Raw genomic sequence first — 27,591 nt, forward strand, 5'->3', positions numbered from 1 at the left:
CGGCGAGATTCTAGCGCAATTTGAGCTCTTGGGCTGGAGATATGCAGATTCCAGATACTAGGGAGTGAGAATGACATTCAATAGGTCATGTTAGACACCATTTTGGATTTATTGAACAGTTTTATTTTTAATGTAGTCCATTTCGTTTTATTACAAGTCAATTTAATAATCTTCCATATCAAATTACCGAATTGTTGCTCTGTGAGGAAATTCACTCTAAATACGAATAGAGTGCTGCCCTCTAGTGGATAACGTTAACGTTAGATAAAGCCAACTGGAACCATATTTTTACATATTTTATATTAAATATATTGAATAAAACTACATATGATAAAGAAAGTGTTATCTTATCTTTTTTATATGCTAAACTTGATTAAATTGGTGATTACATGTTGAAGCTGTAGAAGAATGAAAAATGTAAGCTAAACAAAATTGTTTTTAACTACATAATTAAAATTCCTGCCTTTTACACATGTTCACTTGGCATTTATATTACATCCAAATGTCATTTCTCAGCTTAATTATCAGGCAGGCTCATAGACTTACAGCAATGTCATTTCTTCAGGAAGGCACAAGGCTAAGCTCTGCACAATGAATTTCATCGGCCAGAACTTTCTGACTGTAGCTTACACTCCAAATAGTATGCCTTTGGCCAGCACAAAGACAGATAAGAGAACAGGGAACATTCCATCGCGAGTGAAGTGAGCAAGCGGAAAAAAATGGCCTCCTCAATTCTGGAAGTCACCAGCCTCCACTGATATACACACATATATATATCACATATTCTCCAAAAAACACCTTCCACTGAAACACCTTCAAGCACACTGAAAGTAAAACAAATATTCAGAGGACTTGAGGTTGTAATTTCAAATTATGGGAAACCATTATGCTTTTTCCACAGGGGAATATAGAATTAAAGTTCATGGTACCAGTGGGACCTGGAAATCTAATACCCTAATTCTTCCATTTATGAGGTCCCCCATTGTGGGTAGAGGGAAGAGCTGGACCAAATTTTTGGCCTACAAATGCTTGGCAAATACCAGCCACAGAGATCTGCACAAACATCACTTTTCATTGGGAGGTGCAGACCCATTCGCTATCCATTGGGAGAACTGAGTCCCAGTGAAAGTGAGATTACAGAGACAAACAAAGAGTTTCCTGTGACACAAAGTGATTGTAAAGGGAAGATTAGCATGGATAGTTTGCCTCCAGTCACTTCCAGTTGTGCGCTATGTGCCTGTGAGCCCATACATCATTCTCATTTCTTGTGTATTTTGAAGGAATGGCATGTGGGGAGATGGTGTTTAATTATATCTTGGTGAGCCAGTTTGAAATCAGGCCTGTTTTAATGTCAGCTGCCCATAATAAGTACATAGACAAGATCCTCACTTGCAGCTAAGCATAGATCTCAATTGTGTAGTCTCTGTTCTTGACTTCAAGTGTTATCAATGGACAAAGTACATGCTGAAATCACTGCAATATCCCCAGTTATCTTTTGTTCTTTTATGGGTCTATGAATACGTCTGTAATTTTCTGACAGTGCTTATAAATGAACATATAGCCTTCCTTCATATGGAGCTATAAAGGCTGAGGTTCTGGAGCAGGACACCTGAAACACGTCCCTTCAGCCTTTTCCTTATAAGAAACCTTCCTGCACACCTTCCTTCTTTATCGTTTTACGTGCCACACCCTCCCAACCCTATTTATCTCCCTCTTGCCCTTAGTTCAGTAAGCCAGAAAGCTATGGTGTATTCTTCACTGAAGTCCTCCCCCCACATACCATACCTTTTCATTGCAGAAATCTGTATACAATTTATTGCATTGAATTCTGAACACAAACACAATAAACATCCTTGCTTGTTTCAGTTGATGGCGTGGTCCTTAGCTAGTGAAATTAATGTGTATTCAAGTATATTCAGTGCCATTAAGTCCCCATGCTGAAACCCAAAGATGTAGGCAGTGATGTAGTGATTGAGATCCAAACCTCGGGCAAACAATAAACTATTACAGCGCTTCTGCACTTCATGTCAGTACATTGAAAAGACACGCTCCTTCAACTCTCCTGCTTGTGGGAGCAATTTTTGGGTTAGTCTGGCATTTCAAATATTCCAGTTACCGGTATATTATGTGTCAAGATTGAAGCTTGCCTCCTTCAATGATACTTTCTCCCCCTTCACACACGCACGCACGCACACGGTTTTTTTTTTTAACAACGATGTTGTATTTTCAATTTATTTTAGTTTCTCCGATTCTCACAGTAAACCCAAACGTTAATAAGGTTATGTGACACAATATCGTTCGGAAACAAAGACGCCCTGCGAGTATAATATGATAATATAGTTTAACTAGTTTATTATCGCATATTGCTTAGCAATGCACAATTTCTAACCGCTGCAATATAAAGAAAGGTAATACAAATTCGGTAAAAGTTTGCTTTACCAATATTGCAGAAGGCAAACGTGCAGTTTAAGGAAGAAAGAACCTTCGCAGTGAGTTTCCTGGCCGTCGGCCAACAATACCCCTCCCTGCTGAATGTGCCACACTATATAATCATCACTTGCTATTAAACCCTGCTATTCTGCTATTGCAGAACCTGGACCACAAAGCAGCAACCACATCTGCCTTCACTGAGTACGAATCTTCAGTTCTCTGTCGCTAGTAAGTGACGACGATTACACAAACAACTGGTTTATTTTCCAGTCTACAATAGTTCAACGATAGCATTTTTCTTAGTTTTTGGAGATTATAACTTAGAAACGAATCCATGAATGTTAGCAAATAGGCTATACGTAGGCTATACGCTGTTTATACAGCCTATTTTCAGATAAAACATATATTTGTAAGGATGAATCGGTAACATATGCATTCAGCACGCTTAGAATTGGTTTTGGAGACTGCGAAAATTACTGTAAATACACTTCGGTTGAAGGCTATAACTTTCTCAGGCACTGATGCGTATGCTATGAAGAGGTGTTTAAGCTACAAAGTCCAGGGTGGAGCCCATTCTAGCAAAGAATAACTATTTTGTGACATCAGCAGATTGTTTTATTACATTTTAAAAAGTTCCGATTGGCTTTTCTGCGAAGAAAAATTCCATAGTATTTGGTTCGCGGTTTGCCTTGAAAAGCTGTAAATGAAATTGCTACGGTGCAGTGTATGAACTGCAGTGTGGTTTAAACGTTTCTCTTCAGACGTGCAGAAAATGAAAACAAATGTTAATGAACATCGAAAAGGTAATAAAAAACATCGATGGTGCCCACCATGCACACACTGACTGCTTATCATTGCAATTCTCATCCCCACTAATCATTGTTGGAGTTGGGAAAAATAATGGAATGTATTCATTGCATGAACTAGCACAGCAGTTTGTATTAGATCTGACTCACTGCTGGGTAATTGGATGGGTGTGTCTGTTTAAAGATGCCTCCCTAATGTAATATTTGTGAAGGGGAAATATCTGTGGCATCAGAGTGTGCTGTGTTCCTGAGCTGTTTTTTCCTTATGACTCTGGGCCCAGATTCATAAAAGGTTTCCATATAGAAGTGCTGATCTAGGTTCAGATTTTCCATGTGATTATGTTCTGTTAATTGTATTTCCTCAGGTTACTTAACATTATATTTTGTGTAAAGATCTGAGACCATTCAGTGTGACAAATATGCAATAATAAAGAAATTAGGAAGAGGGCTAAAATACATTTTCATGGCACTGTGATGACATTCCCTATTGTGACAACATTACAGAGGGCATACTCTTTTATCAACATATATATATATATATATATATATATATATATAATAAAGTCGAGGGTGCCTAAGACTTCTGCATAGTACTGTATATAAATATATATATATATATATATATATATATATATATATATATATATATATATATATATATATATATATATATATATATTTATATACAGTACTATGCAGAAGTCTTAGGCACCCTCGACTTTATTATATATATATATATATATGTTTATTATTTTGTGTGTGTTAGTATAAAAAAACACGATTTCCAAATATTCATTTTCCAAAATATTTAATTTCACAGAGAATTTCTGTATTTAATTTGAAAAAGTAACATATTACTGTAAGCAGTTTACTGCTTTTTACATAAAAACTTGATCTATGCTGTCTGAGATCAGAAGCAAGGAGCCAACCAAAGTGTGCAGAAAAAATGTAAAATGTATAGTACGTTTATTTAGGACCTTTCATTGAATTATTTTTGAAATAATCTTATCTGTACAGAATGTTGAACAGGTGCCTAAGACTTTTGCACAGTACCGTGTATATATATATATATATATATATATATATATATATATATATATATATATATATATATATATATATGTGTGTGTGTATAAATGTGTGTGTTTGTGTGTGTGTGTGTGGACATACCAAATACACCAAGGCTGCTTACAAAATATAGGTGTGGGCACAGAATGAATAAATATAAATTAAACATGTTTGAAATACAGTTTACCGACTGTATTATACAAAATGCTCTCAGAAAGATCATTATTGTTGTGCTAAGAAGAGCATTAGCAAATAAAAAGTGCATGGGGAGAATGTAGGGCAAGCTGATGAGTCAGAGTGTTTCTGTCTGTAGTTCCAGTATCTATACCCCATTGTGTAAACAATTCTTGCAGACATTTTCTTAAGGTAGAAATGTATGGCTCTCAAACTAATAGCTGGTTTTTTAGGTATATTACATTATTTTGTGTTGTTGTCCTAATGTTCCTACAGCTTGATTGCCTAAATTTGTATAATTATGACTGACATATTATTAACTTATTTCAGGCCTAGCAGTCTTAAAATGACTGTAAAGCTGCTGGAAAATCTTGAAATAACCATGAATTATGACCAAGGGATGTATCTGCTACACATCCACCCAATATATATTCAGTGTCATGTAATGAAATATAATAACACACATTTCAAGTCAGTAAAATCTGTATTGAAAGCAAAATGAGGATTGTATGGTGGTGGCCTGCATGCCTAACCACCCTGCCTCCCCTCTCAAGCCAAAACGTACCACCCACAAATTAATTGTATTGGAGAAGGAGGGAAACTAAGAGAGGGTTGGTCGAGGGATAAAGAGCTGAAAAATAACAAAATGCAAACACAACACAGAAAGACCTAGGGCAAGATTCAAACCCAGGTTATTGTTGTTGTGAGGTGACAGTGGCTCATGCTACAAATCTCTCTGCAAAACATCTCTATATACAAATCTCATGAAACTATGGTAGGAGATAGGCAATGGAACAAAAATATGTATTGGCCATTAGGTCAAGGGAATTAGTGATGTCTTGTAGGACCCTGAACCAATAGCTCTAGTCTCCCATTTAATCCCCACGTAGGAATAGATGAAAATGTTTAGACTGATATAAATTGATATTGCAATGCATTTGCTTTCTCTAATTTTGCTGATGCTTAATACATACTATTATAACCCCAGTTTTGCCACAGATATACCTTTACAGTCACTTTTTACCATTGAAAAACCAGGTAGAGCTAGTATCTCATTTGTTTATAAATGTGAGGGTCACATATGTGGTAATGTATTTAGTAATCCAGGGCTGCCTGTAGCTTAGTGGTTAAGGTACATGACTGGGACTTGCAAGGTTGGCGGTTCAATCTCCTGTGTCGCCACAATAAGATCCGCACAGCCGTTGAGCTCTTGAGCAAGGGGGGATTGTCTCCTACTTAGTCTAATCAACTGTATGTCACTCTGCCAAATGCCATTAATGTAATACATTTATTTATGTATGGTTAAAACATTTTGTGAGCCATTTGCTAGCTAAATATTCAAATTATGTCTTGTATAAAGGTCCCAAATAACACATTTGTGCATCTGGTATCTGCCACTGCAGTCAAGAAAGTGTAAAGATTCTCAGATATAATTTGTTTATTTTATTATTAAATATAGACATGCACTTTAACTCCAAGACTAGATGAAAAGTAAAATAAAATAAATGTCAAAGGATGAATTAACTAGGTTTAGTAAGTTAGTAAGTATTAGTAAGTAGATGAATACATTACTGGGAACAATACACAAGGAAAGTATTTTGGTTTGAAACAGCATCTGTCTGGAAGTTTGGGATGCTTCTTATTGGTTTCTTATCTCATTTTAGACCATGGTAACCCACAAAGAATTCGAGAAAGCTGGCAAGGAACCAGGACTACAGATCTGGCGGGTTGAGAAGATGGATTTGAAGCCTGTTCCAAAGGAACTTTATGGCAACTTCTTCATGGGAGATGCCTACATCTTGCTCCACACCACCAGTGCTCAATCCTACAACCTTCACATGTGGCTGGGTATGCTGTGAGTTCTGTTCATGCACTGTGACCAGATGTCATCTTCATCATTATAACTATGCCAAGCAATTTGTAAATTGAGTATTGTATTGTATACTAGAGGAACTGTGTCTTCGTTTCTGGCTATATTTAATCTGCAGATAGGTGTGCTCGTCTTTTTTCATTTTTCTCTGGTTTTAAGAGGCAATGGGCCTTATTCACCAATATCTTTATACTTTATACATTTATACGTTTTTTCTTAAATTTGTTCTTGAGAAAGGTCCTAAGAAAAGCCTACGTCAGATTCATGATGTGTTCTTAAACCGCAGAATTGTTTGCACCTGTGTTCTTACACTCACAGAGCACTTTATTAGGAACATCTTTACTTTATTACACCTACTTATTAATTATCTTATCAGCCAGTTGTGTGGCAGCAGTGCAATACATACAATCATGTAGATACAGGTCAGGATTTTTAGTGGCAGATAAGGTGGTTCAGTATCTCAGAAACTGCTGATCTCCTGGGATTTTCATGCACACTAGTCTCTAGAGTTTGCAAAGAATGGCAGCAGTAGAAGTCTAAAAAAGAATTCTAATAAATAACTAATGAAGGTCATGAGACTGCAGGGGTGTGCAAACACAGAAATCTCACTAGATTGAAAAGAAAAGTTGAGAGTGAGGTCAAGAATGCCCAATGAAAATCTAAAGACTGTGGAGCCCTGGAGGTACTGCTGCAGGAAGTGAAAAGCAAACAAGCTGTTGTAGCATCAGTAGTTGATATAAAATAACAGAAAAAAGATACATGGGATGATATTACTCAGTGAATGCTGTATCTGAAGAAGGGCGCACAACTGAAGAAGTAAAAAAAGGGTAATCTGAGATGACAATTTTAGTGCAATTTAGTCCAGAGAAATAGTTCACCAAAATGATGTGTGAAGGCCTGAATTGCTTTGGCTGAAGGCAGTGCTCAGATAATCTCTTAAACCATGCAAGTTGAGGCCTTCTTTGCCAATGCATGCACAGACATGTACAACACCATCAGCTGTTTGTTTGGAACGTAGTCGTCATGCCTTAATATATATAATAAATGTAATGAAATGTTATGTAGTGATTATGAATATTATGAACAGTGCTTCTATAGAGAAACCAAAATAACTTCAGATTATCCACCCACTCACAGCACAGCAGATGTTGTGATAATAATAATAATAATAATAATAATAATAATAATAATAATAATAACCAGTTGGGTTTGCTTGTTTTTTACATTATATTCCAAAGCCAGGCATACCCTATAATTACGCCAAGCAGCGATGAAGCAAGGCCCCCTATTGGATTGCATGTTATTATTAAGTTTCTTCTGCAGTTTTTTTCAGTGGCAAAACCACCCAGTCAATTTTTATGAAATTTCAGATATTGCTAGAGGGGACTCAGCAAATTTGACCCCAATTGGTTACTTGGAGGTGCTATGACAAAGAGTTCAAAAGGCAGGCAATATCCTGACTGCCTTGGAATCAAGATTCATCCCTCTCTTCTCATGGAACAAATGAATCCTCACTGGCAAAAATTGCATGAGATTTTCTGCCATTTAGGATTTCTTTGATAACACATTAATGCATCTCCTTCTAGGTACTTTGATCAATTTTTGTTAAATGCGGAATGTAGCATCTTTTCATGAATACCTAAAATTGATATAAAATAAATACATTTAAAAACATCCCCACAGTTTTAAAATAATAATAAAAAAATTAAGGATTGTAAAAAATCACAAAAATATTTGAAAATGAAAACACTAATTCTCCATCCATCCATCCATTATCTGAACCCGCTTATCCTGAACAGGGTCGCAGGGGGGCTGGAGCCTATCCCAGCATACATTGGGCGAAAGGCATGAATACACCCTGGACAGGTCGCCAGTCCATCACAGGGCACACACACCATTCACTCACACAAACATACCTACGGGCAATTTAGACTTTCCAATCAGCCTAACGTGCATGTCTTTGGACTGTGGGAGGAAACCGGACTACCCGGAGGAAACCCACACAGACACGGGGAGAACATGCAAACTCCGCACAGAGAGGCCCCGGCCGACGGGGATTCGTACCCAGGACCTCCTTGCTGTGAGGCGGCAGTGCTACCCACTGCACCATCCGTGCCAACACTAATTCTGTCTACAATTATGGATTTACCATTATTTTAATTAATTCAAGAACACTTCATCTATCCTGTTTTAATGATGTAAATTCAAACTTGCTACAGTGACCAATCAGCTCATATTATTGCACTTTAGTCACTATCAGCTTGAATTGGTGGCCATTTAGCATTTAGTGTTCTCCATGTATCCAGCAGATTACTGCAATTTGATTTGTCCTACATAATCCAGTCCAAGTGTAGCTTATTGATAAAATTCCCCAATTCTGTAAATTGCTCACAAGTGACATCCCATATGAAGAAGTTCCACATAGTTCTACGCAATATATCGTAAATGGGCAAGTCTGAACTACGTATACTAAATTCCCTCACATCCGTACAAGTGGGCACTGCACTTGCCTGATGTCACCTGATTCTTTCACCTCCCAGGAAGTGAGTGCTCTATGGATGAAAGGTGTGCTGCGGCCATCTTTCTTATGCAGCTCGATGAGTTTCTTGAAGACAAGCCAGTGCAGTTTCGTGAAGTCCAGGGCACAGAGTCCCTTGATTTCCTGGCCTACTTCAAGTCTGGGTTAAAGTACAAGGTGAGCTCCCAGCATACCACTTACTGGAACAAACATAGCAAGGCAATTCAGTATTAAGGGTTTTGCATTTATAAGAAAGGCTAACTATGACTCCGGTAGTCATTTTAATATCCAGTGCTGTGAAAAAGTATTTTCCCATTCCTGATTTCCTCTATTATTGTATATTTGTCACACTGAAGGGAACCTGACGAAAACAAATTTCATCATTATTTGAAGGATTTCATCGCAAAACGCTATATGTACGTTTTTCGTGTTACTATGAACATGGCAAAAATAAATATACAATAAATTATTGAACTATTTAAAATAATATGCCAGTTTCAATAAAATAATTTTTGTGCTTATCAAAATATTGGTGGAAATGGAGAAATGCCAAAATATTTTGGTGCAATTGGGCAAAATAGATAAAGTCTCCGAAAAGCAATAGAAGGCCTACATACTACAGAAACAAACTATGTGCTTCTTATGAAGAGAACAATGTCATCCTGTAATTGGTATATATTTCTCCCAATTTGTAGTTTATTTACTGCGCAAATCCATTAGTTGTGTTGCAGCGATTTACTTAATTTCAAAACTGATGCAGTAGGGCATTGTAGGATATAAGTTTGGATGATAATTTGTTCGCTGTGATTATGAAAAATGTAAGGTGAAAGGTTTCATAATATAAAAGCTTTTTCATGTAAAAGCCTTTCGACAGCATCAACTTCAAAGCATTATTAACTTCAGTTCATTAAAATGTAAATATCTGCAGCCTGTTTATCTTAAACCACCATAAACCATTGTTTATTTTACTGTGTCACATGATGCAGTTAAAATCCCCAGTTCTTGGTGGAACCAATTCTATAGTGGTTATACAGTAGAATGGGAATGTACTTGGATAAGCTCTTCTCTGTCACATGAACATATTACATGACGTTATTCTTGTCCCTCTCCAGAAAGGTGGAGTGGCGTCTGGCATGGAGCATGCAGTGACCAATGACATGAGAGATAAGCGTTTGCTGCATGTTAAGGGTCGACGTTACATCAGAGCCATTGAGGTGGAGTTTGATTGGGCCAGTTTCAACAGCGGAGACTGCTTCATTATTGACTTGGGCAGTGTAAGAACAAGAGCGACAGATGTGCTTGGGGGTGCTTCATATGCACTGAAACATTAATATATTTAAATATTTGAATGTATGCATCATCTTACATCATCCCTTTCTCAGGATATCTACCATTGGTCCAGTAGCTGTTGCAATCCCTTTGAGCGAATGAAGGCCACCCAGGTATCTATGGAAATCCGTGACAACGAGAGGGGTGGCCGGCCGAATTGGCAGATGATTGACAAGGACAATGTGCCACAGGCTGTCATTGATGTGAGTCAATTTGGCTACCATTTCTCATCATGCAGGGAGTTTGCATGCATATTATGTTTGACTTCTTTTGCCTTTGCAAGTAATGTTAATGCATGTTTTTCTGTGTGCAACCATATTGCTTATTTGGGCAACTGGTTGAAAATAAACAGAGATGATCTTGGAGTCCTCTCCTTGCAAAATGAACTTATATGTTTATTTTTAGGCTTTGGGGCCTGTACCGTCAGAATTTCCAGCTGCAACCCCTGATGATCGGACTGCGGAATTGTCTAGTCAAAAAATGGCCTCTCTGCATATGGTAAGCTGTTCGGTTTCTGTATGGGGCAGCATTGGGTCAGGCGGTAAGAGCAGTCATCTGGCAGACGGAGGGTTGCCGGTTCGATTCCGCCCTGGGTGTGTTGAAGTGACCCTGAGCAAGACACCTAACCCCCAAATGCTCCTGACGAGCATTGGTGCCTTGCATCAATCGCCGTTGGCTTGTGAGTGTGTGTGTGAATGGGTGAATGAGAACCATTAATTCTACAGCATAAAGGCGCTAAATAAATGTCAACCATTTACTTACAGTATGTGTTCTATGTTGTCCACATGCTACTTTATGCATTTCATAAAGAAGAATATTTTAGCACGATAACCAATGTGCTGTATCATCTCTTCTTCTTATTCTGGTCAGCAAAGTTCCTCTAGCGACAAAACAGACTAGTGCATCGCGTACATGTCGGAAAGGAGACTTGTGACCAGGACTACAGTACAGTAGTCTGCATATTAAGTGTCATGTTGCAGGATCTTGTTACTACTTTGTAGCACTTCGGTAATGTGTGCAGTAACTTGAATGCTCTGGTGTAGATTTCAGATGCGACTGGTTCCATGAAGACGACTTTGGTGGCAGAGAAATGCCCTTTCACTCAGGACACACTCTCACCCAGTGAGTGCTACATCGTGGACAATATCAAGAATAACAAGATATTCTTGTGGAAAGGTAAAGGATAGAAGTGACTTCCATAAATAAGTGAGAACAGCAAACTCTTGTGTTTTGAAGACCACAGAGATGCTGACTGTTACTCTTTCTGTAGGACCAGAAGCCAACAAAGCTGAACGTAAGGCTGCTATGGCTGCCGCTGAGGCGTTTCTCAAAGACAAGCACTATGGCAGCAATGTCCAGGTAAATTCAATGTTATTGGACTCTCCCTTCTATGTTTGGCATATTAAAAACAAGAAGTGCTTCCACTTCTTGGCTATGGATCTTTTTATTGAAATGGAACTACTACAGAAGATCTGGGTTTGGTGCACGTTGGCTCCTGAATTGTGAAGTATTCACTAGTGTTTAATTTAGTGTTTCTAAATGTTCCCTCTCAAGTAGAAACACCCAGAAACCTTGTTGTGCTGACTTTCTGACTATGTCAAAGCCTTTTATTGCCTATGGGTTTATCAAACATTTGGGTCCTTTGTGTGTACAGATTGAAGTACTTCCAGGAGGAGCAGAGAGCGCCCTTTTCAAGGAGTTCTTTGTTAACTGGCTGGACAAGTATGAGACTACATGTCCAAGCCAGGCCTACGTCATTGGTCGTATTGCCCGCGTGGAACAGGTTCCTTTTGATGCCTCCACCCTTCATTCCAACAATGCTATGGCTGCCCAGCACTGCATGGTAGATGACGGCTCTGGGAAGGTCCAGGTAATCACAACGGGTTGATTAAAGCCTTGAAATCATATTCACTTTTGGTTGCAAAAATGGTAAACATTTGTCCCATTGGCTGTTGCACAACACACTTTGTGAAGCAGTTTTGTCATGTACTTTTGGGATGGTGATTAAAAATGTGCACTCTAAAGTTCACTTAAAAGCCCCACATACCGCATCTTGTAATACTGTTTTAGAAAGCCAGATTCACAATACATGGCATGACCTGCATCAACTATTTGCAAGACATGCAACTGAAAACCACTATAGCAATGTGAAATACCCAATTTCATGACAGGAATGGTTCAAACATTAGAGAAATGCTGACTATTTTATAGACAAGAAGCAATACTGATATAACATTGTTCAGTTTGCACACACTGTGAATGTAAGAATTTGTAGTATTTTATTAAGTTAAAATACTACATCTACAGCTATTGAATACACCTCTGTATTCAGCCTTGACCAAGCTTCTGTGAACCTGATGTTGAATTCAGAAGGACTGTGTAACTTTCTGAGAAGGCATACTTTCAGCGTTGCATCATACTTTTGAAAATAGTTTAGGAAGATTCTTTGTCTTGAATATCAGAGAAAAGGACTTTCTTCCAGCCTTTGTATCAAACATCTTCTCACAGCACTATCCACCTTTCCTTTATGGATACAGTAAGCACAATGCATTTATACTGCTGTCAAATGGGCAGATAAACATGAAAAATGCACATTGATTGTGTCAAGCTGAAATTGGTCTAAATCCCAACTTCAGGTCTTTTTTGAGCTTTGCCAGCCAGCATCACTTCATGGTCTTGAGGCTCTAACGCAACCAACATGAGAGTTCTCCTGATTGCTTACATGTGTCCGGTTGCGGGACAGAGGAACCAAATGCAGACTCAGGATAAAGTTGAAAATGGCAGACTTTAATATCAACAGGCAGGTCAGGGCAGGCAGTACTCAAAATCCAGTAAGCAAAAATAACAAGGTGCATCCGGTGCGTAAAAGAAAGCAGGCCTAGTTCGGCAACGGGTAGGCAATCCACACAGGTAAAAGTGCAAATACATAGTCCAGAATCAGAGTCAAACTAACAGGCAGAGTAAATTAACAGAAGATCCAAGAAACCAGAGCAAATGACAGAGCAAAACAAAAGGCTAGAACAGGCAGAAATAACCTAGCATAAGGACTAAGAACTAACAAACAAGCAACCAAAGAACACAATAGGAAGGCTTAAATATACTTACAAATGAACTAAACGATTAACAGGTGGGAGTGCTGGGGAATAGACACGTAATGGGGAGAGAGGGAAAACAAGGACCAGAGTGAAATTACAGCGAAAGGAAAAAACAATAGGACATGGACATGACAACATGAGAGACGGTGGCATGAAAGCTTAACATGTCCTTGGTCTTTTTCTCTAGATCTGGCGTATTCAGGGGGGAAAAAAGGTTGAAGTGGACCGTGAAAACTATGGGCATTTTTATGGGGGAGACTGTTACCTGATCTTGTACACCTACAGGCCAAATGGCGGAGAAAAGCACATCATCTACATCTGGTGAGTGTTCATTGTGTGTGAACATTGCCGCATATTTAAGTCATGCATTACTGAAAATGAGCATCATCTGTTATTTCATATTTTAGGCAGGGGCTAAAATGCACTCAAGATGAGCTGGTTGCCTCTGCATACTTGGCGGTCCAGTTAGACAATTCCATGGGAACAAGTCCTGTCCAGGTTGGTTTGAAACCTTTGGATTTTCAGGGAGCTGATATTTGGGCATAACTATTTATTAATACATCCCTTGTACTTACATCAGTTTGTGTTACATTTGATGTCTAACTAAGAATTTCTCAGCTCAATGCATTTTAGAGTTCATTTCAGACTGTGAATGGGAAGGCTGTGTTTTCAGCTGCGTTGGTGTCGTGTCCTACAGGTGCGTGTCACGCAGAGCCAGGAGACCGCCCATCTGATGAGCCTGTTCAAGGACAAGTCAATGATCATCCACTTGGGTGGCACATCCGGCAAGAAGGACCAGACGCGGGCGGCCAGCACACGTCTCTTCCAAATCCGCCGGGGCTCCACCAAGGCCACGCGGGCTGTGGAGGTAAGCTCTGCCCCAACCCAGGGAAGCCACACAGTCCTGGTCTGTAATTAGCAGGCTATGGGAAACACAAAACCGATATGTAGACCTGCCCGCTGCAGTCCTACCAGGCACCTGCCAGCTGGAAAGATCAGAGAGCGCATTCGTGGCCCACCGTTGGCACATCTGTCTGTCCGCCAGCATTTTGCAAATACAGCAACCCTCAATGGCAGGCTGCAAAGATGAGGGTCAGCTGTCAAATGAAAGTAAATAGGTGGTGAATGGTCCCGCCGTGAGCGGATCGCTCCAATCCGGTCTACAAAATGCTGGCAGACCAACAGCAGGTGCCGATGGCAGTCCGATAGGTGCTCGCTTGCTAGGCCATCACATGTAATGCATATGAATGGGGGCACTGATTAATAAAGGACACAATACTGTTGTGGATTGGTAAGAAAAAGTGACTGAATACACAGAAATCATTGCAGTGCTGAGAGCAATCAGGGGAAATGATAATGATGATCATAATTTGCGGCCGTGGACACACTGACTGGTCAAGACGTATCTCCCCAGGTCCAGGCATGTGCAGGGTCCCTGAACACCAACGATGTGTTTGTCCTGAAGACTCCAGAATCTCTGTTCATCTGGAAGGGCGTGGGCTCCACAGCGGAGGAGATGGTTACTGCCAAGTATGTGGCTAAGTACTTAGGAGGAGACGCCACTGAGTTGTCTGAGGGAAAAGAGCCAGGTGGGTGATCGATCCAGTCGAGACCAAGTGAAATGAAGTTATCTTTCTGTCATTAAAGGCCCACATAACTTTCGGTTTCTTTTCAACAAAAATTGATGGCAATTCAGTACATTGGTGGAACATGGTACTCGTAGTTTTTAACTTCTTGCAGACAGGAATCTTGGTAGAAGTTACCAAGTTACCCTTTGGGCAACAACTTTGCTTAGCCCACTGAGCATAAAGCTAGTGTGCCAATGGTAAGCGTATCTGAGGTAGTTAGGCATGGTTTATTTAGGGAGCTAGGAAAAAGGTTAGCTAACTATTGCTTTCGATATCTTACCTGACAAGTGAGTTATGCATTTGTTTCCATGGTGATAAGTTGAACGAGGACTCAAAAATGTCTGTTATTAAAAACAAAGAAGAATGAAATGCTGCAGACGGAAAATTACGTGCTTATTTTTAATATTTATTTTTCCTTTTTAAGTACTTATTATGAGGATCTTTACCATTATTTTTATTATGAGAATAATTCTATACTATTGTACCATATCTTTGTCTTTTTGCTCTTTGCAAGCCATTAGCATTTTATTGGCAGTGAAATTACTGAGTGGGCCTATACAGTATATCCATGTATTCAGAGGTCACTGTCAGGTTTGTCATGCTTGTGCTAAGCATGTGCCCAGTGAAATAGCTCTATTCTCTTATAATGATGTTCTCTTCCAACAGTTGGGTTCTGGGCCCCACTGGGAGGGAGGAAAGAATACCAGACATCAAAGTCTCTGCAGAAGGCGGTCAAGTCCATTCGCCTTTTTGGGTGCTCCAACAAAACTGGCCGCCTTATTGTGAGTGATGTGACATGGTGTTAGCATTATAGCGCATCAGGGATGTTAGTGCACGACACTGCTGTAGCAGGGATATGTGTTCGTAAGTGCATTTCGCTGAGAAAGGTTTATTTCATGTCATTGAGCTCAGCTCTCACTCTCTCACTATCTTACATTGCTTCTTGTCTTTTGTCTATCTGTTCCAGGCAGAAGAAGTGCCTGGAGAAATCGCTCAGTCTGATCTGGCTACTGATGATATCATGTTGTTGGATGCCTGGGATCAGGTAAAAACATGATATAAATTTTAGCATGACAAGGAATCTGCCTTAAGGGGCGAGGGTCATGTTCCCTTACCTTGTCTGATGTGATTGTTCTGCTCAATCCCATGGGTAAAGCAAGCCACTGACGATGTCCTTCTGTTACCCAGATCTTCATCTGGGTTGGAAAGGATTCCAATGAAGTTGAAAAAACTGGAGCACCAAAAATTGGTAAGAGTAAAAAAAAAAAAACTTTGCTTGTAGCGTCACGCTGCATAAACTTAAACTTTCAGAAATGCACTTTGCACATTTATAAGGTACACTTTAGTGGTAGGAAAACATGAGTGTTGCTGGGATGAATAGAGCCTGTTCTTGTCATTGTTATTTTATCTTTTGTTATTTTATCTTATAATTTAAAGCATATATAAATTTACTTGTTTTATCTGACATCTTAAGTATGGCAGAATTGGTTCGTTTTCCAGCTTGCATTCTTGCATTCAACTAATACAACTGGAGAAGCTCATGGGTACAAAAATAGGTCCACAGCCACTAATTCTAGCCACTGATTCTAAATTAACTCCTTTAGATGAAGGTAATTGATATACACTCAGTGAGCACCTTATTCGGTAGACTTGCACACCAGCCTAAGGCAAATATGGTTCATATGGTTCAGACCAAATGTCAGAGTGGGGAATAAATATAATCCAAGTTTGATCATGGAATGATTGTTGGTGCCAGACCGGGCGGTTTGAATATCTCAGAAACTGCTGATCTCCTGGGATTTTCACGCACAACAGTCTCTAGATTGTGCGAAAAACAAAAAACATCCAGTGACCAGCAGTTTTGCAGGCAAAAATGCCTGTAGTGTAGTGGTTAAGGTTCATGACTGGGACACGCAAGGTCAGTGGTTCGATCCCCGGTGTAGCCACAATAAGATCCGCACAGCCCTTGCGCAAGGCCGTTAAACCTGCATTGCTCCAGGGGAGGATTGTCTCCTGCTTAGTCTAATCAACTGTACGTCACTCTGGATAAGAGTGTCTGCCAAATGCCATTAATGTAATGCAATGTACAACAGTGGTATGCAGAAGACCCATCCATCCATCCATTATCTGAACCCGCTTATCCTGATCAGGGTCGCAGGGGGCTGGAGCCTATCCCAGCATACATTGGGCGAAAGGCAGGAATACACCCTGGACAGGTCGCCAGTCTATCGCAGGGCACACACACCATTCACTCACGCACTCATACCTACGGGCAATTTAGACTCTCCAATCAGCCTAACGTGCATGTCTTTGGACTGTGGGAGGAAACCGGAGTACCCGGAGGAAACCCACGCAGACACGGGGAGAACATGCAAACTCCGCACAGAGAGGCCCCGGTCGACGGGGATTCGAACCCAAGACCTCCTTGCTGTGAGGCGGCAGTGCTACCCACTGCACCATCCGTGCCGCCATGCAGAAGACTAATAAGCCTAAATAATAGCCTAAATAATAATAAGTCTAATAAAGTCTAATAAATACCTAACAAAGTGCTCACTGAGTGTAGGATGCATCTTAAATATATTAAAGAATGAAAATTCAGCCAATAGTAATATTCACGTGTCCTTTTTTTCAGCCAAAGAATACCTTGATTCCGACCCTTCCAGTCGTGCGGACATTCCCATTATCACTATCAAACAGGGCCAGGAACCCCCCTCGTTCACTGGGTGGTTCCAAGCCTGGGATCCCAAGATGTGGTGCAAAGGCTCTGTGGAGCAAGGCCAGGTTTCTGTCTAAATTTCACACAACCATCTTCCAACCCCACCACACCCATGCATGGCTTGCCTTATTGCCTAATTCCAAGACACCTACATGTTTCAACATGTTTCTCATCTCTCAGATTTTATTCTGCACTTAAGTCCCGACATGTAACAGAAACACTTCTCCTTGTATTTTCCTCTAATGTCACAGGTTATTGTTTACAGTGCATTTGATAAGTACTAGTGGGTTTTGCTTGGAAAGCATTAATCATATAACATTGGCACATGAACCCCAGGGACCCCTGCGTTTGAGGACATCTACTCAGGTTGTAGAATATTTCATCCAAAACCAGGAATAAATGTTAACGCCATTAAAAATATATATATATTGAATACATGTGTTTTTTCTTACCCTGATATCTGTAAACCTTCACTGTAGTGATATTTCCATCAAATGGACAGTATTTCTGCAGTAGTTTCTCAACCAAATAAAAACTGCTGATGTTTATACCTTCTCATATAACAAATGCAACATCATATCTGCTGTTTTCATAATGTGAGGATGGTCCATTCTTAATAAACATTCTGATTTTAAAAAGTGTTTTCTTTTCCTTTTCTTGGGCAAATAACACCAAATAAGAGACAAACATCAATAACAGACGCAAAGTAAATCAAAAGCCAAGAATCAAAACTAGATTTTACATTTACATTTTAGTCATTTGGCAGACGCTTTTAATCCAAAGCGATTTACAAGCGCATAGGTTCTTCCACAAGTTAAAGCATCACATCCATAACTAGTAAAATACACATGAAGTGCTGTCCTAAACAATAAATACAGTAAAGGTTTTTAAAATAGAGCAACCCTTGATCAGGCTCCAGATCCCATTACATGGCCATTTTACTGAAAAGGCAGCCCCTTGTGTGAACGTTGACAGTGAAAATGTACGGGGCTTCATTTTTTCATTTTATTCCATTGTGATTTATTGCACCAAAGAAATGTAAGAAAGAGTGAAAAGTGACAATATGCCCTGCTCTTCCCGACGCTCAAATTAAAGGTGACAGCCAGCACTTTAACCTCATATTCATCAAGTCAAAAGAACATACCACAGTCCAAATAAGTACAGACTGCTCTGTATTTTACAAGAACAAGTGGCATTCTTGAATGACTGCTAATGCTTTAAGAAAGATGACATGTTCATATCCTGTATATATCATGTGATACTGGAAAAGTACAAGGAAACTACTAGTAACTGAAAGGACTAAGGAAGAGTAACTGTTAACAACTGTAACTTTGTCATCTGTTTTTTAGTCACAGACAAAATTAATTCATGCATTACCAATTCTGGTATATGTCAGCCAACATTGTTGAATGTGAAAATGGATTAGTACTTTTCTTATCTTCAGAAAAGGGTGACTACAGTAGCATGAGCAGTTTTTTTCAGCTGTTTTTCTACAAACAATTGCATATGTGCTCACAACTGTCCAAAACCGAGGATTACTACGATCTTGGAATTAGCTCATACAGCAGCTTCAGAAAGTAATGTAATTCCTCTAAGCTGCAATGTGTGTTTGTACAATGTATCACTTTAATTCTCACTTTCTCACTTTCTCTGGAGACCAGACATACATACAGTACACTCAAAAGTTACCATGAACCAGAAGGTTGTTCTCATCACTGGCTGCTCCTCTGGCATTGGCCTGTCTCTGGCTGTTCGCATTGCAATGGATGAGAAGAAGAGGTTCATGGGTAAGCATAACTTCATCTCGAAATTATGGTAACCCCAGCAACACTATACTTAATAGTAGCTGAAATACTAATCCATGACATAATGCCACATTTTATCGACAACATCTACAAATCATGCAATTACAGTATACCAAGGCAACTATTACTAGCATTGCTGTGTTGCATGAGTCTGGTCTTGCAATATACACTCACTGAGCTCTTCATTGGGAACACCTACTTATTCATGCGATTATCTAATCAGCCAATCGTGGCAGCAGTGCAATGCATGTAATTATGTAGATACGGGTCAGGAGCTTCAGTTAATGTGACTTTCACCGTGGAAAGATTGTTGGTGGCAGACATGATGGTTTGAGTATCTCAGAAACTGCTGATCTCAGAAACTGCTGATCAACAATAATTGTTAGGGGTGCTTCTGTGATTAGATAGATTATTATCCTAGGGGCAGCCTGTAGCATAGTGGTTAAGGTAAATGACTGGGACACACAAGGTCAGTGGTTCTAATCCTGCTGTAGCCACAATAAGATCCGCACAGCGGCCTTTAACCCTGCATTGCTCCAGGGGAGGATTATCTCCTGCTTAGTCTAATCAACTGTATATTGCTCTGGATAAGAGCGTCTGCCAAATGGCAATAATATGATGTAATGATCCAGGCTGTTAGTTATATGCAGCTTTTTCTAAATTTTTGAAAAAAATTGTCAATAATTCTGGAGCCCACTGTACTGAACAAATGACAATGCATCAGTTAACCAAGGAGTATTTAGTTGTAATTCATGATATTTTGACCCTCAGTGTATGCTACCATGAGGAACCTCAGTAAAGGTGGGGCCCTAGCGGAGGAAGCAGGCCGGACATTGGGTCGGACCCTGGAAATAAAACAGCCGGATATATGCGATGAGAAGTCAATCAAGGCCTGCGTGGACAGTCTCCCAGACCGGAGAATCGACATCCTCAGTAAGAAATTGCTGAAAGGATGCCTTCTTTTCCCACTACCTGCTCTGCCATGCCTAGCGTATGTCGGTGGTTTGAATCCCGGTATAGCCGCAATAAGATCCACACAGCTGTCGGGACCTTGAGCAAGGCCTTTAACCCTGCATTGCTCCAGGGAAGGATTGTCTCCTGTACGTCGCTCTGGATAAGAGCGTCTGCCAAATGCCAATAATGTAATGCAATGCCATTTGATCATTGACACTGTCCTGTCTGTCAGCCTGTTAATGTTCATTTAGGCACATAGCTAGGCACATAGCTGAGGTTAATGGCATCACTACTTTTTCCTGTTTGTGTTTGTGGTCAGTGTCCAACTCTGGGTAAGTTATGACGACTTCTAACTTCTCCCGTAGTCAGCAATGCTGGGATTGGTCTGATTGGACCCATCGAGTGCCAAACCATAGAGGAAATGAAGACGGTCATGGACACCAACTTCTTTGGCCGGGTGCGCCTCCTGAAGGAGATTCTCCCAGACATGAAAAGGAGGAAGAGTGGTCACATAGTGGTCATCAGCAGTGTCATGGGCATTCAGGGTGGGAGAGTGAGACTGCAATGCGGACTGTGTATCGAACAGGGATGTGAAGATGAATCGTGATGCAAACGTCACAGTACAACAACATCGATGTGACATGGCTAAATCGTGATGGATCGTGGCGAATCCTTAATTGATATGGCAAACTTGTATTTATTTTTAAATGTCACTTCAATTATGCATGTGTAAATTGTGGTTTTAAAAATAAATCTGCATCGAATAATTTGCAAAACAAACATATTTCTACCAAATAATATGTTGGCCGGGCGTGCAATACAATTAAACTAAGAAAAAATGTTAGTTCTTATATTGGAACATGATTTTTGGCGCACGGCTAAAGGAACAGACCTTGATGCACAAGTATCAGTTTGTTGCAGTTGCACACCGAGGACTGGTGTTCAATTCCTGGTCCTGCCAAAGCTGAGTTTGGCCGGCTCACATGGAGCGACATAATGGGCTCACCGCTCCGAGGGCGGGGGAAGGACTCTGCAAGGGGGGTTAGTGAGATCACCGCACCCCGGGGGAAGGACTCTGCAAGGGGGGTTAGTGAGATCACCGCACCCCGGGCACCTCACGGTCGCAGGCGGGAGAAGGATCACCTGATCCATCCAGGCCACTGAGGGATGGGGTGTGTAGGGGAAATTCCCTGGAGAGACGACGTCTTGCAAACAACCTTTCCCGTTTAAAAGAACCCAGTTCTTTCACAGCAAGGAGAGCTACAATAATACAAACTTTATTAATACTGCAGCAAAACAAAGCACGGAGAATGCGTCACACCAATGTGAGAATACACTCTAGATTTTAGCAGACAGTGTGTCTATTCTTATACCATTACACATCCTAAGTGATCACAGTGAAAGCCAATCATCTTCATACAGTGTTTCAGTACTTTTCCATCACACGTTGTACTCCTGGGCCCACATCTGCTCCTTAAGTCATGTAACATTTGTTTTGCAATTAACACACTGCTACAGGAACTACAAAGCTTACATTTATCATCCGTCTTTCCTCCTTAGTCTGGTTCAGGAGGAACCGACCTTGGGTGCGATTCCTCCCCATTTTTTATCATAACAAGCACATGAGCGCACCCAACAATGGGAGAGTTCTGCTTACCTCCTGCACGCATGCCTATGCCTGCATGCTGTGGCAGAGCACTTACCCCTCCCTTACATTTTTGCTGGTTATCTGTCACAAGCACAATTTATTCTTTTAAGCAGTTTTCTAACTATATGCATTGTACATATCTGGATACATATATCCTAGCTTACATTATATATTTCTCCCACAGGTGTAGCCAGTGTATCCCTAGCTAACACAAGGGCAAATGGAATAGATAGGGTACAATTGGCTACTAAATTGGGAGAAAAACAGGAAAGTCAGAATATGAGAAAAAGAAAAAGAATGAGAGTCTATGACTAGGTCAGGGTTGTTAATTATCTTGTGGGAACAAGATAATATCTTGTGCACAAAATAATTGAATTTTAAGTGATCAAGAGAGCAAACACAGTTGGTCACATTTTATTTTCACCTCAGAATGTCATAGAAAGCATACAAATCAACATTTTCTGAATGAAAAAAAACAGATGATTGATTCCTGGAGTAGTTCTCCATTTTAAATACAGGCACATAAGCTATTACAGTGAGGTGCTGTGCCACACCCAATAGAAATATCGGTGTCATCAAATTCATTCCAGCATATGGTTCAGCCTCAGGCCCAGATAGCAAGTGACTTCGGAATGGTTCTTGGACCTTGCTATCTGGGACTCTTTTTTTGCTGTAAGTTTCAGCTGTATCGTTGTACTTCTTTATGACTAGGGTGTAGCTAGCTAACTGAATATACTGTCTCACTTACATCTGTCATACGGTATGCCAATATGTAAAAAAATTAAGCACCTTCAAAATCAGGTCAGTTTTACAATTTTCTTATCTTGCGTTTATTTTTTAAAATCAATTTTATCTTATGAATATAACTTCAGGGGCTACGTAGTATTGCATCATATCACGATCGCTCATATTGTGTCATTATAAATGGAGAAATCATATCACATTGTATCGCTACTCAGAGTATCAGTAACATAAAATCAAAGGTTTACACCCCTAGTACTGAATGTCTTAAAGGTACAATGTTTTTTTTCTAAACGGGGTACTATCTTATTTTCACAGGTATATTGTTCAATGACATTTATGCTGCATCCAAGTTAGCTGTAGAGGGGTTCTGTGAGAGCCTGGCGGTCCAAGCGTTGAGGTTCAATCTGAAGTAAGTAGTATTCATTACATCAGTCAGTCTGGCGTAACAATTGTTTCTGAATACCAACTGAAATAAATATTCCGAAACAGGATATGTCAAAAAATAATTACCATCTGACCCATCCTGAATACAGTTTCTTGTCTCCTGAAGGATATTGTCCTTTTCTCAAATGGTTCAAGTGGAGGCCTGAAAGCATCAGAAAGTACACAAACAGACACGAACGCACCGCACACTGAAATACATTTGCTTTTCATTTCCAGCATAAGCCTCGTTGAGCCTGGTCCAGTGGTGACAGAATTTGAGCGCAAGGTTTATGAAGAAGGCATGAATACAGACTTATCTAAAGCAGACAACGTGACAGCTGACATGTTCAAAAATATCTACCTGAAGAACTACAATCAGATCTTTTCCAGTCTTGGACAGACACCAGAGGACATAGCAGAGGTACTGCAATGGCACAAATGTATAAATATTGTGCAAATAGGCTATAGGCTAGGACATTGGTACATATTTATGCTGAACAAATTTGATCACTTTGGAGATATTTTTACCAATTTAAATCTAAACTAAAGCTAAAGCATTCATGTGCTATTGTTATAGTACTTGAAAACCATAGTATTAATGTAACTGGGTGTTTGTCTTCACAATCTTTCAATTCTGGCTTTTCTCTAGCACACCCACAAGATCATCACCATGGAAAACCCACCGTTCCGTCACCAAACCAACACCCTCTACACACCCATGACAACCCTAAAATATGCTGACCCTCATTTGGTGATCTGTCCATTGATACCTTCTACAAGATGGTGTTTGAGCATGACAAAGTCTTCAATGCCAGTCTCAACTTCCTAAAGCTGCTCCGCTGGAAGAGTCGCAAGAGCTTCACTCTGGAAAAACTTCAATCATAGAGGTTTCACTGCTATTCTGCCATCTTGTACTATCAGTTAAACACATCTATTAATGCGCAGAGAAATGCTTTACAATGTGTTTTATTGTGCAAAACAAATCACTCGTTTCATTTCTCCTTGGACTTGGGCAATATACAATGTAGGAGCCAAAGGATATCTTAAAGCTTGTGATATTGAGATATCTTAAAGCTTGTGCTTCCCTCTAGTGGCCAGCTACAACAAATTTAGACTATTTAAGGGCACCCCTGGATGACGCAAGCAGCATTTGCCAATTGAAGACAAGTGCTTACCTGAAGGACGCTGAGCTGAAAGTTTAACAAGCTTTGCTTTAAAGTTTCAATTGTTTTCATTTGTTTAGGAAAGGAAGATTACATTTTTTAGAAGTCCTTTCTTTTGTTTCGGGTTGTCGCAACATTCTTTTGTTTGGGCTATTTTCCCATCTGCTATATAGGCTATTCTGCATAGCCTATAGACCTACAAACATAGCCTATACACGCACACTCATTCATTCTTTAAACACCGTCAATCTGGAAGACTGGATACTTTGAACAAATCAAGAAGCAATCAACTACCGTGAGTAACCCAATGCAATAAATGAAGTAAAATTGAAATAAAGTGGACATAGTTATAACTCGTATCAGTGATAGAAAACAGACTTTTAGAAATAGTACGCAAGGCTGTTGTATGATGATTATTATAAAGGTAACAAAAACAATTGTCCAAATTAATACATACCCATTATGTCAAATCAAATTATTGCCACATGATCATGGCACTGCATTTTGAAAAACATTCCAAATATTGCACAGAAGTCAACGCGATAAGTTCCAACCAACGGTGATGCCAAAAATCGGTTTATTACAGTCCAATGTCAAAAACCAGGTTATCCAGAAGCACCGTGCCAAATCTAATTACAAGAGAGTAGTCAAGATAGCCCGAAGGACAAAAATCCAAGAGAGCAGAGAATCAAAGGTACAAGGGATTAGGCGTAAAAAGTGTCTAAAACAAAGCGGAGATCAAAAACCAAAAATCACAACAAACAAAACAGAAGGGGAAAGGCAAACTTATAAACAGGCAAAGGGTGTCTCTGGACTCTCAAGTATTTCAAGCTTACGAACAATCAGCACTGGACTATTGATCAACATTCTGACATTGGTGAATACTCAGACTGGGGTTTAAATACACTGAGGGCTAAGACAAAATAGGCGGGGCATGGGAGTGAGGGTGATCTAACAAATAGACATCGGGTGAGATGCATGAAAAGGCAATCATACAATAACAAGGGAGAAACGAAGATGCAGAACTGGATTCACATAGACACACATGTAATACAAATGACTCGGGATTAGGGAGTAGACATTTGCACAGACTTAAGGAACCTAGTGATAGTGGAGAGCAGGTGCAAAAACTTCTCTGAATTAAGGCAGGCAAGAGCTACAGAGCAGTGCAGAAAGGGATAATGTTAATATGTTAGTTTATGTGATTAAAATATAATTACCCAAAGCTAGGGTACATGTTAAAGTATAATTGTATCCGTTGGGTAAAAGAGCATAAGTTGTTTGACACAGTCATCTCCATGTACACAGCTGTTAACTGTAATGTCTACTTTCAGAACAGAACACTAGTCAAGGCATGGAGCAAGTCAGTCTAGTATTTTAGCACTCTCATTCTTGCCTGGGTGCTAATTTGAGTTTACATTTTGCACATTCAATTACTGTAAATATGTATTGTCATTCATAAACTTTTTCTTAAGTAAATATATTATGTTTTGATACCAATATGTTGTTTCTTAGTTTAGGCTGCAAAACCTGATGTGGGTAGTTAATTTTGAATGAACCACAGTTATTGTCTATAGATATTCACTGCCTTTGGTACCTCAGTTTTGCTGATTTGACATCATTGAACTCATAACTGATGGCTTCTCTTCAACTATCATTACATTTACATTTTACATTTTTGTCATTTAGGAGATGCTTTTAATCCGAAGCGATTTACATGAGGGGACCACAAGGCGACCAGAGCTGGAAGATCTGAGTGGTCTTGCTGGGCTGTAGGGACCAAGTAACTACCAATAGCCTGCTATAATAAACTCTGTAATCAAAAATCCTTTGCTTACAAAATACAACATATTTCTATTTTCATATTTCAAGTATCCTCCACTGCCAGAACCTGCAGGTTCTTCCTCTACAATATACGCCGCATCCTTCATTTCCTGACGGAGAAAGCCACCCAGCTCCTAGTCCAGGCGCTTGTCATTTCCCACCTGGATTACTGCAACTCCCTCCGAGCCGGTCTCCCAGCTTGTGCCATCAAGCCCCTGCAGCTGGTCCAGAATGCTGCAGCCCGCCTGATCACCAGTCAGCCCAGATCAGCTCATGTCACCCCACTCCTCATTGGCCTCCACTGGCTTCCTATTGCCGCACGAATCAGATTCAAGGCCCTAGTGTTGGCATTTCAGGCTGCTAAGGGGACTGCCCCACCTTACATCCAATCCTTAATCACTCCCTACTCCCCAGCTAGACCACTCCGGTCTGCCAGCTCTGGTCGCCTTATGGTTCCCTCACTATAAACACCTGGCGGTCGAGCTGCACGTTCACACCTGTTCTCCGTTCTGGTTCCTCAGTGGTGGAATGACTTGCCTATCACTGTCAGGACAGCAGAATCCCTCCCCTTATTTCGACGCAGACTAAAAACACACCTCTTCAAACTGTACCTTAGTCCTACCTCCTGATCCCCCCCCCCCCCTTTCCCTATCCATTTTGTTTAACCCAAAAAAAAATAATAATAATAATTACATTACATTTATGATGACTGTAGGTTTAGAACAGCACTTCATGTGTATTTTACTAGTTATGGATGTGTTGCTTTTAACCTATGCACTTGTAAGTCACTTTGGATTAAAAGCATCTGTCAAATGAAATGTAAATGTATTTTGGAGACACACTAATACCAATAAATTATCAGCATAATAAAAAACAGCAAATGTAAAAAAATCAAATGACCTTTTGGTAACAATAGATCCAAACTATTATGAACTATTATGAACTATATACCAATGTATTAGGTAGACCTGTACACCAGCTTCTTAATGAAACATTAACATGAAACACATGGAGACATGCAGACATGGTCAAGAGGTTCAGCTGTTTTTCAGACCAAATATCAGAAAGGGGAATAAATGTGATCTAAATGACCCTGGAATGATTGTTGGTACCAGACAGAGTGGTTTGAGTATCACAGAAACTGCTCATTTCCTGGGATTGTCACACACAGCAGCTAGGGTTTGCAGCTATTTATAAGTATAAATAAGTCTAATAAATACCTAATAACGTGCTCACTGAGTGCGTATTAACAAACATGGCTATGGCAACATGAAATTGGAATACTGATGCTTGAATAAACAGAAAACTATTTACAGGTGATCAAGTCATCTGAGGACATGCAAATACTTAATTGTGTAGGGGAAAAATAAAAGAAATAGTCTGCTCTGTCTCTAAT

At 39.9% G+C, this 27,591-nt stretch overlaps 2 protein-coding genes across 2 annotated transcripts; both read left to right on the top strand.

The window, feature by feature from the left end:
* The first annotated feature begins 2,570 nt into the window (after window positions 1-2,570).
* On the top strand, window positions 2,571-18,272 carry scinla (scinderin like a). Its single transcript, XM_061238206.1, has 17 exons — window positions 2,571-2,658; window positions 6,143-6,326; window positions 8,889-9,043; window positions 9,979-10,140; window positions 10,249-10,398; window positions 10,601-10,693; window positions 11,239-11,371; window positions 11,466-11,554; window positions 11,850-12,065; window positions 13,478-13,611; window positions 13,698-13,788; window positions 13,988-14,158; window positions 14,705-14,879; window positions 15,585-15,700; window positions 15,886-15,963; window positions 16,107-16,167; window positions 17,551-18,272. The coding sequence occupies exons 2-17, from the start codon at window positions 6,146-6,148 to the stop codon at window positions 17,709-17,711; spliced, it is 2,166 nt and encodes a 721-aa protein (XP_061094190.1). The 5' UTR covers window positions 2,571-2,658; window positions 6,143-6,145; the 3' UTR covers window positions 17,712-18,272.
* A 1,052-nt stretch (window positions 18,273-19,324) lies between these two features.
* Window positions 19,325-24,093, top strand: zgc:109982 (uncharacterized protein LOC553564 homolog). The gene is given in 7 exon segments (XM_061240409.1): window positions 19,325-19,421; window positions 20,211-20,372; window positions 20,759-20,938; window positions 23,101-23,194; window positions 23,446-23,629; window positions 23,858-23,956; window positions 23,959-24,093. Coding segments are annotated over 7 exon segments (951 nt in total).
* The last annotated feature ends 3,498 nt before the right edge of the window (window positions 24,094-27,591 follow it).

The sequence above is a fragment of the Conger conger genome, chromosome 4 (assembly GCF_963514075.1).
Source record: "Conger conger chromosome 4, fConCon1.1, whole genome shotgun sequence".
NCBI classification, from domain to species: domain Eukaryota; kingdom Metazoa; phylum Chordata; class Actinopteri; order Anguilliformes; family Congridae; genus Conger; species Conger conger.

Coding starts and splice junctions, on each gene's coding strand:
- scinla (XM_061238206.1), top strand. CDS start 6,146: ATGGTAACCCACAAAGAATTCGAGAAAGCTGGCAAGGAACCAGGACTA. Junction 10,694..11,238: donor AAATGGCCTCTCTGCATATG/GTAAGCTGTTCG, acceptor GCTCTGGTGTAG/ATTTCAGATGCGACTGGTTC. Junction 11,555..11,849: donor ACTATGGCAGCAATGTCCAG/GTAAATTCAATG, acceptor TTGTGTGTACAG/ATTGAAGTACTTCCAGGAGG.